We start from the raw sequence: 21203 nt of genomic DNA on the forward strand, positions 1-21203 counted from the left end.
CAGACTTTTCCAAGAGGTCATTGAACGCACCGCAGCACTCGAGCGCAGAGGTCCGGTGCAATTTATCTGCGCTCACTACAAACTCCATGGCAGGATTCAGGTTTATATTATTTGCCATTATATTATTTTCAAGACCACGAAAAGCTGACGTTTGTCACCGTCCTCGACCCTCAGAAGTTTTGGGAAATGCAGTCCCTATTTTATGCAGCTCCAGCTGAAGGTGGGACTGAATTTGGATTTTTTTCATTCATAAAGGTATTTATTCTGGCTACACGAGTATCTATCTGTAATGCAAAGGCTTTTTATACTGCATTTCTGCATGACAACATGGTTTTTGTAGCCATAAAAAAGTTATTGAGGGGGTGGATTGAGTCAGACCAGCAATTGTGCAGGCCTCAGTCTGAAGTGCACGGCCCGCCACTGTCGTAGATGCCGATGCTGGTGATGGATTTCAGGTCAGTAATCCGGTGTGTGTACGACAGCAGGTGGGAGCCAACGACGGCCACTTTATACTCATTGGGGGTGGATCGGATCTCCAACTGCAACAGTGAGACCACGATCTGTCAGTGAGCTGCTGAGGTACCCACACAACTCTGAAGCATTCTGAACGGTTGATGGTTCCAGTGATGGTGATGAGCAGTTTGTCATGAACTCCATTTGTCAGAGTGTCCGTGTAGGGAACCAACTATTGACAAGGACAGAAGAACCAAATGTTGGCAAATATGTCCTTGTGTCTGTCCTACTGATTGTCCAACTGTCTCTTCTGTAATACTGCTTGTACAGTCTGTCTGTTTGACTGTCCACCAACCTGTCCTACTCACTGTCTATCTGACTACCTGTCCCACTGTCGGTACAATTTTCTATCTTACTGTCTGTCGGATTGTCTACCAACTGACAGTCCATCTACTACGTTGGGGTGCCGGTGCAGGTGTTGGTGCAGGTGAAGGACTTCCCCACCCACCAGCTCCAGGGTTTGCGGGACTCGGCCATGCTGGCTGGTTTGGGTTGGATTCACCACCTCCAGACCATGGTCCTCCACCTCCAGACGGAGCTCCTGGCCAGGAGGGGGCGTCTGATTGTCCTGCGGTTACAGTTCAACACAGACCGACCCCGGTGTTATCTCATTGGCCTCACTCTGATTCATGTGAATTTGAACGTTGTGACTTTGGTGACCCCTGGTCGTAGTGGGGGAGCATCAGAGTGCTGAGTTTGGATGATAGTGGTCGTACCTGAGTCTCCTCCTGATGACCACATGCTGCAGACTCTCACCGTCTGTGGTTAGTTCTCTGTCACAGGAAACATTAGGAAGGATGAAAGCATGTTTAATCTCTCTCATATAGACAGCAGTGATGAGGTTCCATGAGTGAAATTATGTGTGTGTGTGTGTGTGTGTGTGTGTGTGTGTGTGTGTGTGTGCAGTGAGAGGGTGTGTCCTCAAAGGCTTTATCAGCACCGTCACCTGTTTGTGACTCACCTGCACTTGGTTGAAGGTAACTTGAGATTCGGGATGTTCCACTCTCTGCTCGTCACCGCTGATAAAACACAGTATGCAGTTTGACTTCAGACAATCAAGTAAAACCTGAAAACTGAGACTGAGAGATCAGAGGAAGAGTCAGAGGAGAAGAGTTATTGAAATCAGCAGCACAGGAAAGAACACAGTATTTGTAAAGAGGCTGAAGCCAAACATTCATCTTCAGAACGTTTTTATTCAGCTCAGAGTCTCACACACACACACACACACACACACACACACACACACACACCAATGCATACACACAGTGCGCGGTGTGTATGGTTATTTTGTCAATTTAGGAAAACATTTAAATTACTCATCCTGGACAAAAATGACAAGAACATTGAAATACAAAATATTTAATTTGATATAAAAAAAAAATCAACACATTTCAGATTGTAGTTTTTACTCAATCGTCTAATCCTAAAGTTCACGATTGGCTGAAGCCTGTTAGTGTGTTGGTGCGAGGCCACGTACCTTATTTACCTTGGAAGACACTGGGTCAGCATGTTCAATGGTGGCGTGGCCGCAGAGGTGGACATCTGCATTTTAAAAATAGATAGAATGAACACACACACGCCCACCACAAACCAACATGGATATGAATGCTGACAAATGACCAAACCTACATATATAAGCTGATACTTTTTGATCATTTCTTTTTTTTTTTACATGATCCCATCACAGTAACATACCTTTATATAGATTTATTTTACGAAAGTACTAAAGACTGACATCATGAATTATTTATACCAAATTCAGACCTTTATAACAGATCATAACCCTGCTTCCCTGAACCTGCTGATGAAACTCACTTACCATTTCACAGGCTTTCCTAATAGACTTAGACCAAGTCGCCTGCTTTCTTTAAATAATGAATTTATAGAAAAATATGATTTTTAAAAGGATTTTCATCTCCAGTGTGACAAGGGATGCTAAAGGTGAACTTTACGAGTCGTTTTAAAGGGAAACTACGAGGCCAAAGTGTTACAGTTTTCTAAAGGTTTATTAACACGGCAGAGCTGTTGATTTCCTACAACTGTTATTATGAATGTTCAAGTATTTGATAAATGACCACTGCACCAGTCTACTAATATTACTGATATTGTGCTGAGTTTCAAAAAGTTACTTCATCCTACAGTAAGTGATGTTCACGTAGAAATGCATGTTGGAATATGTAGAATACAAACATAATGAAATCTAATGAGATAGGGTCAATTTCATCCTCAATCTACATGCGTATATTCTGAAAAACGCTCACAGTTGTATCACACACACGCACACACACACACACACACACACACACACACACACACACACACACACACACACACACACACACACACACACACACACACACACACACACACACACACACACACACACACGCACACACACACAACATTTCACATCAGATTAAAATAACACATTAAAACAACAGATTGTTTTCTTGTTTTCATTTTATTGATTCTTCATTGTTTTTGTTCTCAGTTTTTAAAAACGGCACTTAAAAAAAATGAAATAAAAGACGTAGAACTGCAGAGTTTTCCTGCAGAGGATGACGTTTGTCTTCATGTGTGATGCAGAGGTCAGTGTGTGGACCTGCAGCGGCTCCCTGCCGGGTCTCCGCTGGACTTCTGCTTGATCCCGGCTGTTCCGTACTACCGAGTCCTCTGGTCGACACTGACCAGGTCCAGGTCGTTGTAGATGGAGAGGGTGTTGATGGACCTCAGGTCGGTGACGCGGTGTTTGAACGTCAGCACGGAGGAGCGGTTGACGGACACCTTGAACTCAGAGGAGGTGCACAAGTATTCCATCTGCAACGGTAGAAGCACAAACCTCCAGTGAGCCGCTGGTGGACACACAGAGATCTCTCAACGCTCTGAAGAGTCTCACCTCGAACTCTTTTCCACGGGCGAAGGGAAAGCTCGCCAGGTTTCGCTCCTCCTGGCCCCACTTCTTACTCTGGCAGCTGTTCCTGATGATCACCTGCTGACCGCCCTCGTTGAAGCGAATGTTGAAGTGGAAGGCGATGTCTCCTTTAGTGCTCAGATCCACTGTGACCCTGAAACAGAGACCGTCAGTCCTCAAGAGGTCCTTCATTCTGTCCACCTTTGATTTAACTCATCGTTCCTGTTGGTCCAACATCTGTGGGTGTTGGTACTGACTTGTCGGCGTTGGGTTTGATGACTCCTTTAATGCTGATGAGCAGCCCGTCATGGACACCGTTTTGTAGTTTCAGTCTGTAAGGAACCGACTGGACAAAAGAAAGCAGATGTTTACCACGTCTGACCTGAAGTGTCTCTGTGTGTCCTTCTGTCTCACCAGACTCTGGTTGGACTTTCTGTCTGACTGTCTACATACTGAGTGTAGAACTGTTTGTCCAAGAGTCTCACCATATTACGTTGGGGTGCCGGTGCAGGTGTTGGTGCAGGTGTTGGTGCAGGTGAAGGACTTCCCCACCCACCAGCTCCAGGGTTTGCGGGACTCGGCCATGCTGGCTGGTTTGGGTTGGATTCACCACCTCCAGACCATGGTCCTCCACCTCCAGACGGAGCTCCTGGCCAGGAGGGGGCGTCTGATTGTCCTGCGGTTACAGTTCAACACAGACCGACCCCGGTGTTATCTCATTGGCCTCACTCTGATTCATGTGAATTTGAACGTTGTGACTTTGGTGACCCCTGGTCGTAGTGGGGGAGCATCAGAGTGCTGAGTTTGGATGATAGTGGTCGTACCTGAGTCTCCTCCTGATGACCACATGCTGCAGACTCTCACCGTCTGTGGTTAGTTCTCTGTCACAGGAAACATTAGGAAGAATGAAAGCATGTTTAATCTCTCTCATATAGACAGCAGTGATGAGGTTCCATGAGTGAAATTATGTGTGTGTGTGTGTGTGTGTGTGTGTGTGTGTGTGTGTGTGTGTGTGTGTGTGTGTGTGTGTGTGTGTGTGTGTGTGTGTGTGTGTGTGTGTGTGTGTGTGTGTGTGTGTGTGTGCAGTGAGAGGGTGTGTCCTCAAAGGCTTTATCAGCACCGTCACCTGTTTGTGACTCACCTGCACTTGGTTGAAGGTAACTTGAGATTCGGGATGTTCCACTCTCTGCTCGTCACCGCTGATAAAACACAGTATGCAGTTTGACTTCAGACAATCAAGTAAAACGTGAAAACTGAGACCGAGAGATCAGAGGAAGAGTCAGAGGAGAAGAGTTATTGAAATCAGCAGCACAGGAAAGAACACAGTATTTGTAAAGAGGCTGAAGCCAAACATTCATCTTCAGAACGTTTTTATTCAGCTCAGAGTTTCAGAGTGATGATCTGATTCCAGCTGACAGAGTCTGAGCAGTCCATCCCCGGACCAACACACACTTACACATTCACACATGCAGGACAATTAGAATCACAAAACTAACCTCAAATTCCACACTGTTGGGGGCAACAAACACACACACACAAAACATGAAAACCTTCCCATAATTGATAACCACTACACCACCGTGCCACCCCCAGAACCAAACATGATGATAGACAACGAGGAGGAGGAGGAAAAGAAGAAGACGAAGACGAAGACGTACCTGAGGTTACCGAAAGGCTGCCAAGTCACTGCAGACTGACGTTGAGTTTAAATCTCCTCCTGAGCATCACACCCACACCCACACCCACATCCACACACACGCACGCACGCACACGCACACGCACACGCACGCACACACACACACACACACACACACACACACGCACTTCCTTGAAGGCACTGAGATTGTCTTGGTGTGTTTGACTTCAACAATTAAAAGGAACTCATGAGAGACACAGATGGATTTTTTTTGTTGTTATTTTAATGTTTAATGTTTTTTGTCGTCAGTTGACAAAAAACCCCACAAATGTGAAAAATAAAGACGTAGAAGAGTTTTCTAGAGAGAGGACGACATTTCACTTTGTGTACGTTTGAATCTGAGAGGTTCTTTATTGAAGTATTTCATAACTACAACAGGTCTGCGGTAGATCCCCAGCAGATCTCTGGTGGATCCCGTGTGGATCCAGGGTGGATCTCTGCTAGGATCATTATTTCTATAATGAATTAGATCTTCGTCAGATCTCTGATCGATCCCCAGTTGATCTCAGTTGATCTTTATTGATAAAAGATCCTAAAGTTTGTAATTGAAACTTTATATTTAAAGTTCTTATGTAGTCTCTCTGGAGAGTCCGGTGTTCCAGTAGTTGTTTTTATCTGCAGAGGTCAGTGTGTGGACCTGCAGCGGCTCCCTGCCGGGTCTCCGCTGGACTTCTGCTAGATCCCGGCTGTTCCTGACTACCGAGTCCTCTGGTCGACACTGACCAGGTCCAGGTCGTAGTAGATGGAGAGGGTGTTGATGGACCTCAGGTCGGTGACGCGGTGTTTGAACGTCAGCACGGAGGAGCGGTTGACGGACACCTTGAACTCAGAGGAGGTGCACAAGTATTCCATCTGCAACGGTAGAAGCACAAACCTCCAGTGAGCCGCTGGTGGACACACAGAGATCTCTCAACGCTCTGAAGAGTCTCACCTCGAACTTATTTCCACGGGCGAAGGGAAAGCTCGCCAGGTTTCGCTCCTCCTGGCCCCACTTCTTACTCTGGCAGCTGTTCCTGACGATCACCTGCCGACCGCCCTCGTTGAAGCGAATGTTGAAGTGGAAGGCGATGTCTCCTTTAGTGCTCAGATCCATTGTGACCCTGAAACAGAGACCGTCAGTCCTCAAGAGGTCCTTCATTCTGTCCACCTTTGATTTAACTCATCGTTCCTATTGGTCCAACATCTGTGGGTGTTGGTACTGACTTGTCGGCGTTGGGTTTGATGACTCCTTTAATGCTGATGAGCAGCCCGTCATGGACGCCGTTCTGTAGTTTCAGTCTGTAAGGAACCGACTGGACAAAAGAAAGCAGATGTTTACCACGTCTGACCTGAAGTGTCTCTGTGTGTCCTTCTGTCTCACCAGACTCTGGTTGGATGAACGTGCGGGTGGGGTGCCTCCTCCAGGTGCAGGTGCAGGTCCAGGTGCAGGACCCGGCCACCCTCCAGGTGCAGGTCCAGGTGCAGGACCCGGCCACCCTCCAGGTGCAGGTCCAGGTGCAGGACTCGGCCACCCTCCAGGTGTGGGATTTGACCCTCCTCCAGGGCCTCCAGGGCCTCCAGGCCACATGCCTCCGTCCCCTGATTGGGCTCCTGGCCATAATCCTGCCTCTCCAGACTGATTCCCCGACCACGGACCTGCACCTCCGGATGGACCTGTAGACCAGATGAGGTCGACTCTCAGTTTCATTTCAGACAGTTTATTGTCCTGCTTCATTTTGTCCCTCGCCAGTCTTTTTTTTCTTGTGACGTTCCTCAAGGATTCAAGAAAAATATGATAACATTTACTAATTTCTATGACTAAACTGTGAGAAGCATCGCTACCAGCTCATGTTCTCTTCATGTACAAAGTCCAGTTTAACTCACATAAGAGCTGTTAAATGTCACACAGACTGAAATTCTAATTCTGTTTATGTTCCACAAATTTGGTTGGATTCTGGACGTCTTTTCACAATTAAAGACGCCGATGTCAATGGATACACATTCATCCCGTAATAACGAATCCATTTATTAGACTTTGATTTGTGTGACCGTGAGAAATACGACTTGAGATTGTTAACTGGGCCGACCAGTAAATATCAGCAGCGTCATCATATGTTCAGGGATCCTACCTGGCCACGACGGCTGATTGGATCCAGATGCTGATCCACTGTTGGGATCGTCAACCGCATCGAACAGCTGCAGAGAGAGACGAGGTTAGTTCGATGTCAGGAAAAACAGGGAATTATCATTATTTATCATATCATATCATATCATATTGAACCAATTCCTTCAACTCAACATGAAAAAACTAAAATGCTGACTCGTCGATTTTTAAGAACAGATTAATTTTAATGGTTATGACATGACACGTGGTGAGTTCATAGAAATCGAGAGAAAACCAGACTCACATCAAACCCGGACATCCTGCAACACAGAGAATAGGAGAAATTAGGTGACGGTGATGAAGGAGGAGAAGGAGTGAGGGAGCGGAGAGACGAGTCCCAACATGAGAGCTTCACATCATCTTCCTCCTCCTCACTTCTCCTCTCGCCACTAAACCTCTCCGTCTTTCCTTCTCGGACCCAAACGAGCTGCAGGTTGGCTCATCAGACACAAATTCCTCTGGTTCCTTATGTGAACACACGAGCTGAACATTGACACGGCCATGTGCAAAACAAACCTCCGTTGTCATGGCAACAAGAAACTTCATACTTTTGTATTTCGACTGATGGAGTGGCCTGTCTGACTGGAATAAAAAAGGTTTCCCGTTGAGTTAAACTATTTGAGCATGCACGCTTCATGGATATGAAACTATATTTTTTACATTTTATTGTTATTTCTATTGTCTCTATTGTTTGTAAATTTCTCCATTTGCGAGATGAATAAAGGATCATTTGTTATGATTCTGAGTTGCTTCTGTTTTGTAACAATTTCAATCTCTACTCTTCCTGTTTTTGTCACGTCAGGTCACTTTATGCGGCCCCGCGGTCAGCTGTTGCCATGGTTTTTACAGAACTTTGAAAACAACAAATTCATGTTGATGCTCTTCAGGAATCGAACACCAACAGCCTTTCTAATCACTGTCACCACACACACACACACACACACACACACACACACACACACACACACACACACACACACACACACACACAAAAAAACATATGCACACTCGACCACAGACAAACACACGCGCACACACAAAAATAGTTAAAACGAACACAAACAAAGTAAAACACACATACATAGTCAAAACACTAAAACACAGCCACACACACACACACACACACACACACACACACACACACACACACACACACACACACACACACACACACACACACACACACACACACACACACACACACACACACACACACACACACACACACACACACACACACAGTAAAAACGGTAAAACACACCAAGTTAGAAGAGAAACATGTACCTGAGTTCACTTGAGAGCTTCAAACTGCAAAGTGATGTTGTTACTCTGCTTGTGAGCCTCACCCTGTTCACACACGCAGACCACACCCACACACACACACACATACACACACACATACACATTCACATACACACACATACACACACAAATACACATACACACACACACACACATGCGCACACACACACGTATAAACACTAACAAATAGACATAAACAGACACACAAACTCACATGCAGATAAATATATTTACAGAAGAGTGCATGCACACGCACACTCAAACACACACACACTTTTCAACACAGAGACATATATTCACACAGACCACACCCATATGCACATGAATAGACACTAAGACATACACACACAAACTCACACTCACATACACATATTTATATTTATATATTTACATAAGAGTGTACACACACACACACACACACACACACACACACACACACACACACACACACACACACACACACACACACACACACACACACACACACACACACACACGCATGGTCACACGCAAGCACGCGCACACAAACACACCCGTGTGTGTCAATATCTCTAGGTTTTTCTTTCATTGCTTCTTGTTCAGTATTTGCAGCGTGTTATTACGTTTTGCCATGGAAACTAAAACCCATGATGACGTCACAAATGTTTGAGCTTCAGCAAGAAGCTACGATTTTTCCACCAGAACCTTGACTCCATTTACACGCAAAGCTTTCAGAAGTTTTCATTTCAATCTCATTTAAGTACTGTATGACCCTTTAAATGGGAAGAAGCCTGCAGAGCTTTGCGATGAGCGCTAACAGACATGTTGTAAATCAGGTTCTGACAAATCTGAACATGTGGTTAATAGATCTGTTACAGCTTTGGGGAGTATGTCTTCAATTCTATATCTAATAGTTAGGATTTTGTGGTTAAAGAAGTTTACAAAGTAATTTCTGCTCAAACTTAAAGGGACATGAGGTTGGATGAAGATGTGTCTTTTTGTCAGCCTGGCTACAGCGCTGAAGAGAAGCCTGGGGTTGCTCTTGTATTCTTCTATTAAGGAGAAAAAGTAGGAAGTTTAAATTTTGTGGAGGAAAAAAAAAAACTTTTTTCTGAATTACTAAACTATCATTGCAGGTAGGATTTCTCATTTTTACTGAACTCTGACCTCTTTGGCTATCATTTGTTCCAGCGCTGTTTATTTTTATTTAGTTATATGTTTTTAAAGTATTAAAAAAGTTTTCCAGCGTGTGAAACAGGATGAAATGTGAACTTCGGTTTCCACGCATGTTAGCAAAGCTGTAACAAGTTTCCAACAAAAGATCTGAAGCTGCAGAAACACACCCAACAACCGTGTGTTTGCCGACAGGATATCACCGCGGAGTGAGGAGTGTGTGAACAGACTGACACTGTGTCGCTCTCTCGTCCTCACACACACCGTCACACCCTGCCAGAGGAGCAGGAATCTGCTGGTTCACAGCCAAAACACTGAGTCACTGTGCTGAGGCCGAGCAGACGGGCGGGTCGACCTGGATCACAGAAACTCTCATACAACCATGTCTGTAGGGGGCGCTGTCCTGTAGTTCCGTGTGTGTGTGTGTGTGTGTGTGTGTGTGTGTGTGTGTGCAGCAGAGGGCAGCAGAGCTCCATCAGGGTGCAGCTGGGTGTAGAGAACCAGCAGACACAATAAATCTTTTTCCACAACCTAAAAATCTTTCAGTCTCCTGCAGCTTCTGCAACTCTAAGATCTCAAACTTGAGTGGAATATTTACCCTAGAAGCTGAATAATTCAATATAAACATGTTTAAATGGTCAAAAAAAAACTACCAAAAAACACATTTGTATTAATTAAATTACCAGGATCTTTTTGGGTAAAATAATTGCATTGTACCGTCCATCACAGATGCTCTGTCATCAACTTCTCATCTAATATTTATTCCACAACTATTTAAGCAACACAAGAAAGGAATTATGTTCAAACAGCTCAACACCGTGTGTTGTCTGGAGACTGAGATAATCCGGGCTAAGCCGACACTAAACCAGTTCAACAGAAGACTAAAGAGCCCAAACAGACAACGGCGGGAGGGCTCTGTGAGTCAGCTGAGCTCTCACACACACACACACACACACACACACACACACACACACACACACACACACACACACACACACACACACACACACACACAGACTTCCTCCACTGCTGCTGCCATCATGACTCCCACCACTAGGTGGAGACAGTGGGCCTACCTGAGGAACCACACGAGGAAGAGCAGCAGAAGAAACGTACAACACTGTTTCAGCGGGACTGACGGAATCCTGCGGCGATGAATGAAGACGTGTTCATTTTAAGGGAAACTGATTAATTCAGGAGATTTTCCATCCATCCCTCCATCTTCTCCGTTTTCGGGTGGTGGGGGTGTCAGTCTGAGCACCGTCACCCAGCTCACATTGCACCCATTAAGAACCTTCCTGCAGGAGAGCCCACAGGAAGGTGGCGCCCGGCGTGGGACATGAACCCTCTACCTTGAGATTGCGAGTCTCATGCTCTACCAGCTGAGCTGGCCGGGGGTCTTCAGGAAATTTTATTTTGCAATATTTTTCTTTTGTTCTGAAGAAATAAATAATTAATCTTGTCTCTCCTGACAAGAAAAAAAACCCATTTAATTAAAGCGCTGTTTTAATTGTGTGTGTGTTATATTGCCTGCAGACAGTGACAGTTTAATGAGTGAAGGTTGGGCTGCTGAGTTTAATAAAGCAGGATTAACACATGCGCGCACGCACACACACACGCACACGCACGCACGCACACACACACACACACACACACACACACACACACACACACACACACACACACACTAGACCCTTCTTCCTTATGAGTTGGTGGAGTCTGTAAATTCTCTCCCAGTCCAGTTATTGGTGGTTCTGCGTGTGTGCGTGTGTTTTGACCTGACTTGGATGATTTCATTGATCTAACATGAGTTCCTACCTGTCCTTGTTCACTGGGGACACTCAGGAGCATCGCGCCACACAATCTGAGCCATGAACGGTTCCTGCAGCCTGAAGGTGGACCGTCTCGTTTTGTACCGTTTATACTTTATGTCTGTGATGATGATGATGATGATGATGGTGGTGGTGGTGGTTTATCTCTGAGAGGACGCTCTCTCTCTGCCTGCAGCCACAATTGTGTCACGATGACCTCTGACCTCCCAGGATGGTGTGTGAGTGTGTTGCTTCTCTCTGCATCACTAACGACCACATAAATCCTGCAGTGTGTGATTTATATCTGTGTGCGTGTGTGTGTGTGTGTGTGTGTGTGTGTGTGTGTGTGTGTGTGTTGTTGTTGCCTGCGGTGACAGTTGGTTGTTGTCATGTTGTGTTTACTTGCTGACCTCATGTGTGTAAATCATTTTACTAAGTGACGGATCAAGATGAAATTAAAACTGTCAATCAAACTGAAAGGGAGGTGAAGGAGCGAGGAGGTGTAATGAAACAATGAGGAGGTGTAATGAAACAACAAGGAGGTGTAATGAAACAATGAGGAGGTGTAATGAAACAATGAGGAGGTGCAATGAAACAATGAGGAGGTGTAATGAAACACAACGAGGAGGTGCAATGAAACACAACGAGGAGGTGTAATGAAACAACGAGGAGGTGTAATGAAACAATGAGGAGGTGTAATGAAACAACGAGGAGGTGCAATGAAACACAACGAGGAGGTGTAATGAAACAATGAGGAGGTGCAATGAAACACAACGAGGAGGTGTAATGAAACAACGAGGAGGTGTAATGAAACAACGAGGAGGTGTAATGAAACAATGAGGAGGTGTAATGAAACACAACAAGGAGGTGTAATGAAACAACGAGGAGGTGTAATGAAACACAATGAGGAGGTGTAATGAAACAATGAGGTGTAATGAAACACAACAAGGAGGTGTAATGGAACAATGAGGAGGTGCAATGAAACAATGAGGAGGTGTAATGAAACAACGAGGAGGTGCAATGAAACAATGAGGAGGTGTAATGAAACAATGAGGAGGTGTAATGAAACAATGAGGAGGTGTAATGAAACACAACAAGGAGGTGTAATGAAACAATGAGGAGGTGTAATGAAACACAACAAGGAGGTGCAATGAAACAATGAGGAGGTGCAATGAAACAATGAGGAGGTGTAATGAAACAACGAGGAGGTGCAATGAAACAATGAGGAGGTGTAATGAAACAATGAGGAGGTGTAATGAAACAATGAGGAGGTGTAATGAAACACAACAAGGAGGTGTAATGAAACAATGAGGAGGTGCAATGAAACAATGAGGAGGTGTAATGAAACACAACGAGGAGGTGCAATGAAACAATGAGGAGGTGCAATGAAACAATGAGGTGTAACAAGGACCAAACCTGAAAAAGCAGTTTCAACAGGATTTTGCCAAAGATCTGGATCAGGATCTGGATCAGGATCTGGATCAGGATCTGGATCTGGATCAGGATCTGGATCAGGAGACTTCAGACTATTTTCTTACAAAAAGCATATTTTCATATATGAACAGTTTCCCCTCTTCCGCTCTTCCTCCTCCTCCTCCTCCTCAGTCTGCAGACATTAAAACCTGTCTGAGGTTTGAGTCTGACTGTCGCTCTTCATCTCCTCCACCATCTGTGACCTCCCACCTCTGACCCTCCACCTCCTCCTCTTCTTCCTCCTCCTCCTCCGGGACCCCAAGAGGAGGCGAAGAACAGATTTCCATCTTTCTGAACTTTTCTTTATTCTTTGCTGAGTGAAGCACAAACGTACCGACGTTTGTGAAAAGTGATGATGTCATCAGTGGGCGTGTCCTCTTTTACTGACAGCTCCCAGTGGGATTATGGCCGGCCTCCTACTGCCTCCCCCCACCCCACCCCCCCCCCGCCTCCTCCTGCCCTCAGACCCACTAGGCCATTATCAACCACACCTGGTCTGAGAAGAAAAACCTTCAAGGCTCCACAAGATCAGGACCTGGATCAGGACCTGGATCAGGACCTGGATCAGGGTCATTGTGAAAGTAGCTCCAGATCTAGTCTGGAAAATTAATATATGTCAGACTGATTCAGGACACACACGCTCTCTCTCTCACACACACACACACCTTCCTGCTATATGGCTGGTTTCCATGGCGACAGGTCTCCATTCATGTTTGCATTAAGCTGAGATTAACTTCTCCAATAAATATAAATATAAATATAAATATTGCACCTCATCAGATCGGCGCGGTTTCCATGGAGACCATTTTTTCTGCTGCTCCCTCGTCTGTGAGGGAAGAAAATCCACCATGATGGACGATCGTGATGTTTTCTTTGTGTGTTTTCAGCTCCTGAAGGAGACCTGATGAGGTGTTAATGAGGTTAATCAATAACTCCTCCACAGCCTCTTCCTCATGACCCCCCACTGACCTTTGACCCCCCCGCAGGTCCAGCAGCTGATCAATGAGCCTTGTTGACTTTTCGAATGCTCCGTGAGCTGCAGCATGACTCAGCAGTTTGGACCTGGCGGCTTCACATGGTGGCCGACTGTCCTGGAGGTCCTGGACGTGGAAGTGAGATTCTACAGGAGTGTCCTCCTCCAAGCGTCAGGCTCTAAGGCCTTCCTCGGAGAGACGGGGGCAGGAATCCCGACTGGACCGCTGAGGCTGGTAGTTTGGGTTTGTTTGTCTCTGTACCAACAGAATATATATCAGTGAGGATATTTACATATAAACATAAAATGTGGTGACTCCTGTTTGACGTCAGCAGAGCAGATTTTTCCATCGACCTTTCAGAAACAACAGAGCTGCAGTCCCTCCTTACCCTCCCCCAGCCCTCCGGGGTGAAACAGCCTCCTGTGGGGCAACTGCGTGACAACCAGAAGACGTCAGCATGATGAACAGTGAATGATGCTCTGCTTTCCCGAGGACCATGAATGCATCTCAGCTTCTTTCTATTTTTTTTATTTTCCAGTTTTTCCATCTGAGCCTCACGTTTGGCTTCAAGATGACTCCAGGGACACACACACACACACACACACACACACACACACACACACACACACACACACACACGATCAAGCTGTCAGCTCAGAGGGAGCAGAGGTATAAATCACTGCAGTGTTACTCACAGGAAACACAGAAAATCCTTGAAAGTGCCCTCAAACACACACACACACACACACACACACACACACACACACACACACACACACACACACACACACACACACACACACACACACACACACACACACACACACACACACACACACACACAGCAGCCATTTGCTCACCTCCAAACAGAAAATCCTGCTGCCCTTCACACTCAGCTGCAGTTCTCTGTAGGTGTGTGTGTGTGTGTGTGTGTGTGTGTGTGTTCACACAGGGCGAGTCAGGACATTTGTCTTCATCTGTGGGATAATCTGCAGAAACCAGAGCAGCTGCGAGTCGTTTTCGAGTGAAACCAGTAAAATTGTGTTGTTCCTTCACACGACAGCGGCGTTCACCGCGTCTTCAGAATAATATCTATCTAACGTCTCCGCCTGAACGGCGAAGACTAAAACACAAAGCTGCACATTTGTGAGCAAACATCCACAAACATCTGGACCGACACGAAGAAGAAAGATAGTTTAACGGAGCTGATGTGCTACACTAGTATTGCATCTTTACAAAATCAAAGCACCACCTAGTGGCCTGGAATGCAAAGTACAGTGTTTTCAACAACAATCGAAACTTCCTCCTGATGATTCTGATGCAAACGGGACCGGAGAGCAAGTTAAAGAGCTTAAATAAGGTTTGAATGTGTAAAACAGTCACAGAGTTGTGTGTGTGTGTGTGTGTGTGGGGGGGGGGGGGGGGGGGGGGGGGGGGTCCTCAGGGCTGCCGACTGTTTGTTTATTCTCCACTGAGGTTTGAGCTCCTGCAGCTGAAACTCACAGAACTTTTCACACCCGAACACTGAACCACTGTTTCACTGCACACACACACACACACACACACACACACACACACACACACACACACACACACACACACACACACACACACACACACACACACACACACACACACACACACTTGGAAGGAGCTGTTTGATGTTTGACGTTTAATGAAGGATAAAAAGTTTCAGCACCATCAGGTTGTTTATATTTACACACACACACACACACACACACACACTCAGTAACAGTCGTTTAGTTTGAATGAAGATATTTTTGAACAAAACGAAGCTCTGCTCCACACAAAGGCAGCGCGTGACGGCTAAGAAATAAAAACCTTAAAGTCAGGATTAACATTTTAAACATTCAAAACTCTAAAGAGTTTTCAGGAAACGTGATGTTTTTTAAGGCGAAACAGTAAAAAGTCTCCATGTGTCCAGTAACACACCTTCAGCCTGATCGTTGTCATTTAGCCTAGCTTAGCACAAAAAGTGGAAGAATCAAACGTCAACACGGGGAAGTTAGCATTAGCAAAGCCAGCTAGTTTAAAATTTAATTTATTTGATCAGAAACACGTCCAAAATATTCACAGCTTCACTGTAAAACTAAAGATTAACACGTTAAGTTCAAAAACTAATGTAAAAAACAGTTTTTGTTATTCAGCTTTTTATTTCAGCACCATTGAAAAATATCAACCCTGCTATTTAAAACAAAAAGAATATTTATAGTGCATTTAGTGGCCCTTATTTAAATTCTGACATCTACAGCTCAGCTAACATAAAACATACGTAACTAAAAATTTCACAGATTTTATATATTGACGTCCTCACTGCTACCTCAGACTCCGTTTGCGTTAACACAACGCTTCAGTGAAAACGGAAACTTTCCTTTGTGTTTTTGTGTGTCTGTTTACACGACAACGGCGCCCGGAGCCACTAAAAACACAACTTTTCGAAAACGCTCTGACTCGTCTCCGTGGAAACGAGGGAAATCGCAACTTTTCTGAAACGCTGCTACTGTGAATACGAACGTCCGTTTAGTCGCCATTGTTAATGTTTATAGCGTCTCGTTCTCTGTGTGCATGTGTGTGTGTGTGGTTTCGTTACAAAAACAACCAACAGCCCCACCTCATGGCCTGGCATGCTAACTACGTTGTTTTCACCGTTTCCGCCGTTTGCGTGTAAACAAACTCAGTTTTCAAAACTGTAAACGGGGAAATTTTTCTGAAACGAAAACGGAAAAATTACAAGTTTTCCCTTGAAATGTTGCGTAAACGTGCCTCAGAATTAACATGTTGATGTTTTATTCTAATATTTGTAAATTTCTCGATTAGAAACGTTCCTTAAATTCTATTTAATAACTGCTCCTACAAGCAAAGCTAAATGTTTTTCCCACAACAGTCTTATACAGTAATAATTGATATAATGGTTTTCTGTTTCGACACATGAAAATTGCCTTGTTAATAATCACGACACCAAACCAGGTTAAAAACATCACCAGTTAGCTACCTACAGCTAACAGATGCTACATAATTTGATGCCAACTGCCCTCCGCTTCTATTGTTTGTGCAAAGCTAAGCTAAAGTATTTCTCTCCTGGAGTCATCAATCGTTCTGATTGGTTTAAAGTTCAGAAACATTCATTTGTTGGTACTGAAGTTTGTCGTTAATCCCACAGATACGAGCAAATAGGCACCTGCTCTGGAGCTCAGTCGTCATGGAAACAGAGACGGCTGCTCTTTGGTTTGATTTAAAAAAGACAAACCCCCCCAAAAAGATTCTTTTGAATTTGATCGTTTTGGTCTGATTAACGAGTTTCAGTGGGAAGGTCTGACCTCCCGACACAGACTTTCACCCCCTGCTGGTACTCCCACCACTAGGGGGAGACACTCAGAACCTGCCCAGAGAGGACTGACAATGTTGGTCTGGATCACAGGACACTTCGTAAATTAACATAAATTACTGTCTCACCTATAAGTACGTTAACATCCACATGCACATTAAAGGGTTACCATGGTTACCGCTGGTACAAATATAAAGAGCTGCGTGTCAGTGGGTTAGTACGTGTGTTTTTTTTTTCCTTATATAAGCGCAAAGCAAATATATTAGCTCTTAAAACATTGCAGATCTGAAGAGTTTAAAAAAACGTGATAATAAATATAAAAACAAAGCTCGTACAAACATCGGAAACTCCGACAAAACACTTCAGAGTGAGAAATTATTTTGAAACTCTTCCGTATCAAATGACGGCTTGACAGCCAATCAATTAACAGTTGCGGCTTTTCAATTAAAAAAATGGAAATTCTCCAATGAATTTAAAATTTTGAAAAAAAGAAAAGTTCTTTTCCGTAAAGATGCCAAAAGATTTAAAGTTTTAACTTTTCGAACTGGAACTCAGGAAAAGAAGTTTCTTCTAAGATGAAACGTCTGATGGCTTGGTCGTCGCTTGCCGTGGCTCAAAGTGAGGCAGTGGGCAGGTGAGGGCGGGTCCAGGTTTGAGGGCGGAGCCTGAAGGGTCACACGGTGGTCATGAGTTTGAGTGAACCCGACCTGAACCGCAGGATCTTCTTCTTCAGGTTGTGGGAGGCTTTGATCTTGACGCATGCCTTCGCCCGAGCCGGAGTCATCGTCACCTCCTGCCCCGCCGGCCCGCTCCGCCCACGGGCCCTGCCCGCCCCCCCGGCCCCGCCTCCTCCGCTCTCCTCGGTGTCGCTGGTGCTGTGGGCGTCCTCGCCGGACTCGCTGTCCCCGAAGCGGTTGGTGGTGTAGTTGGACGTCTCGTCCTCGCTGGTGTCCACGATGGTGGAGTGGAAGAGCGACGCGCACTCGGCCGAGTACTCCGAGTCGCTTCCTGCGGCGAAGGCGTAGGGGCTGCAGACACGCCCCCCGGAGGGGGCGGAGGAGGCGGCAGCGCCGGCGTACGCGTCACTCGGTAGCTCCTTTCTCCGACGTCGCTGAGCGCGCCTCAGTGCCTCGTCGTACGGGATCTCTGCGGCGGTTCGCAAGCGCTGGTAATCGTCACGTTTGTGTTTCAGTTTGGTGATGACCACGACCGGCTCGCGGCCGTGCTGATGGCGGCGTTGATGGTTTCCATGGTGATGCTGCTTGGACAGAGCCGAGCGGACGCTGCGGGGCATTGACCCGCTCGGTTTGTCCACTCTGTCTGCCTGTGGCGTGGTGATGCGCTTCGTCCTGGAGGACACGCCCCTCTTAGAGGTTGTGGTGAGGGTGGAACGTCCGTCGTCCAGGAGGCGGGGCCCTTTGGCCCGGCATTGGGATTTCTCTCCTCCTCTGACCGGCGGAACCTCGACGTGTTCGGACTCTCGAGTCGTCTTCGGTGTGGCGGCGCTCTTCAACCGGCTGCCCTTCCTGCTCCCGCTCTTTTGGACTTTGTGGCGGATGGAGACGCTTTTGACCCCATGACTCCTCCTCTCTTTGTCCGGAGTCGAGGAGGACGCCACAACAGGCCCCTCCTCCAGAACGTACGGATTCTCGGTCGGGGCGCCGTGGAGTGGCCTCGGGTGGGTTAGGGGAGGACCGGACTGAGGAGGAGGTTTGAGAAGTGGATCCTGGTCGGCGGGTCGACGCAGATGTTTGTTCTCTTTGGGCGACGAGCAAACTGTGGCACTGCTGAGCTCCTGGAAACCTTTTGGTGGCGTGGCGGCGAAAGGAAGGACGACCTTGCTCTGTTTCCTCAGCGAGTTCACTTCCTGGTTGGCGACTGTTGAGGAGGTTTTGGTGCCGAGTCCTCGATGCGAGTCGCTGCAGCCGGCCTCCTGCTCCTCGGCTTTCCTCTCCACAGAGACCTGTCTCTGAGGAGAGGACGCCGCCACCATGGCGGCTTGGAGGTCAGATGCTCTGAGAGTCCCGGGACCAGGACCAGGACCAGGACCAGGACCAGGACCAGGACCAGGAGCGGACAGCTGCCGGCTGCAGAGGCTGGCCTGCCTCAGGACACTCTTTGAGGGGTCGGTACTGATGCTAGTTCTGGGCCGGCAGGTCCGGACCGGCTGGGCCCGGCGCTGCAGCAGAGTGTAGATGTAGCCGTCCAGTCGCTTATGAGGAGGAGTCTGGGAGGAAGACGACAGGGACAAGGAGGAGGCCGGCCAGGAGGAGCTCGGCGGTACGAAGGAGGAGGTTTCTGGTTTCAGTCCGTTGTTGCCCGCCTCCTCTCGTCCGTGACCCAGGAGTTCAGCAGGACCCAGGACGGCCACGGCGTGCAGCGGGCTCGGGTAGCGGTATGCGTCACCACCGCTACGGGACACCGGGTCACAGTGGGACAAGGACTGGACATCACTGGATGCCAGCGAGGAGGAAGAGACGTCCGAGGCCGGCGGGTGAGGAGCCGAGGGGGAGCGCCGGACGGTCGCCGCGGAGGCGGAGTCATCCCAGAGTCCGCCGAAGACGTCGTCGCACTCCGAACAGCCGGGAGCTTCGTCTGCGGACGAGACATCGGAGACAAGAAACGTTTATTCAGAGAAAATCTGCCGACACATTCATAACTTCTACATGTTCAGACCAGGTCAGTCCTGTTGGTGGCGCCATCGCTGCACACCGTGACTGGATGACACGAGGCCGCTTCTCTCCAGCTCAAGTCAACAGAAAACTTTTTTTCTTGTTGTACTTCCTAGTTAATCGTGGAGAAAATATCAAGAAGCTTCAATGTTCCACTGAGACGTTTGCAGCTGTTCTACCGACAGCAGGAGCAGAACGACGTCGAGGATCCACGTTCCTGTTCTGCTCCTTCTGTCTGTACAACGGCGGTTTGTTTCCCGACAGGTGAAATCAGCTTGGAGCTTCTCGATGTTTTCAGCCGCAGTTTGAATCTCTCCGAGCGTTCCTGCTCTCTGACTCGGTGGAAAATTCTTCAGACGGCTGGGAGGGTTTTTAACCCTCACCGTGCCGCGACGCCGCTTCCTGCAGACCAGACGACATGTGAGACTGTCGGTCTGAGGGGATTTTAAAGCAGCTCGACTCGTCAGCAGAAAGTTTCCTGGATCTGAAACACAAACCAAGAGAAACATCTGATTGTGGCCGAGAGGATCCAGCGCACGGATGACTGAGCGAGACTCGAACGCACCGCCAGTACTGGCCTCACAGGCCCCACTACCAAAACAAACATGGCCGACGTCCAGCAGCTTGTTAGGTTTACTGTGGAGGAAAAGCCTCAGACAGAGAGAGAGAGAGAGAGAGAGAGAGAGAGAGAGGGGGACAGAGAGGAGGGAGAGAGAGAGAGAGACAGAGGGGGGGCAGACATTTTAAATGAAAAGAAGAATGATTCCACGCTGACAGCAGGATAAATAAACAGCAAATCAGGTAGAAACTGGTTCAGTGTTCAGGTTTGATCATTGATCTGTGAGTCAGGAAGTCTTACAACGTGCTTGTGCTTTAACTCTTCATGTGCCAACAAACGTCATTGTAGCAATGCCAATGCTGCAACAAAAAAAAAAAATACTAGTAATGCTAAACCTTGTCAACCCCGGCCATACCTGTGGTCGTGGCGGTCGTTGGGAGGCGTCCGTCGTTGTCGATGGTCATGCAGAAACATTCACTGAAAACAGAGTTGGAGGAGGTGGAGAGTGATCCGGACGCTGCGTCGCTCAGCTCGTAGAAACCTGCGAGAAAAGCACAGCAATGTCACAGAACAACCCGTGTACGGAGACCCAGAGAGGATGCTCATCATCACACGGCCGGTCGCAGCCTCAACAAATGACGAGTCAGCAAA

The 21203-nt window shown here is 46.9% G+C and overlaps 2 protein-coding genes and 1 long non-coding RNA gene across 3 annotated transcripts in view; all 3 read right to left on the reverse strand.

The window, feature by feature from the left end:
- Nucleotides 1-943: 943 nt before the first annotated feature.
- LOC308120004 lies at nucleotides 944-1555 on the reverse strand. Its single transcript, XR_013936008.1, has 3 exons — nucleotides 1475-1555; nucleotides 1230-1286; nucleotides 944-1081 (listed from the first exon to the last, which is right to left on the reverse strand). It is a non-coding gene; the product is annotated as an uncharacterized lncRNA (long non-coding RNA).
- Nucleotides 1556-2979: 1424 nt separating this feature from the next.
- Nucleotides 2980-8616, reverse strand: LOC308119665 (galectin-8-like). The gene is made up of 12 exons (XM_080479813.1): nucleotides 8548-8616; nucleotides 7508-7523; nucleotides 7229-7295; nucleotides 6481-6773; nucleotides 6324-6412; nucleotides 6052-6220; nucleotides 5821-5972; nucleotides 4289-4305; nucleotides 3910-4100; nucleotides 3682-3770; nucleotides 3410-3578; nucleotides 2980-3330 (listed from the first exon to the last, which is right to left on the reverse strand). Exons 2-12 carry the CDS (start codon nucleotides 7520-7522, stop codon nucleotides 3175-3177), a joined length of 1407 nt encoding a protein of 468 aa, XP_080335939.1. The 5' UTR covers nucleotide 7523; nucleotides 8548-8616; the 3' UTR covers nucleotides 2980-3174.
- Nucleotides 8617-15632: 7016 nt separating this feature from the next.
- The window catches only part of dact1 (dishevelled-binding antagonist of beta-catenin 1), a 9139-nt gene continuing 3568 nt past the window's right edge, over nucleotides 15633-21203 (reverse strand). The window contains exons 3-4 of the mRNA XM_080480351.1: nucleotides 20968-21093; nucleotides 15633-19916 (exon numbers count right to left, since the gene is read on the reverse strand). Coding sequence (XP_080336477.1) covers nucleotides 17995-19916; nucleotides 20968-21093 — 2048 coding nt within the window. The 3' untranslated portion in view covers nucleotides 15633-17994. The remainder of the gene's footprint in view (nucleotides 19917-20967; nucleotides 21094-21203) is intronic.

The sequence above is a fragment of the Lipophrys pholis genome (genome assembly GCF_963383615.2).
Source record: "Lipophrys pholis genome assembly, chromosome: 14".
NCBI lineage: Eukaryota > Metazoa > Chordata > Actinopteri > Blenniiformes > Blenniidae > Lipophrys > Lipophrys pholis.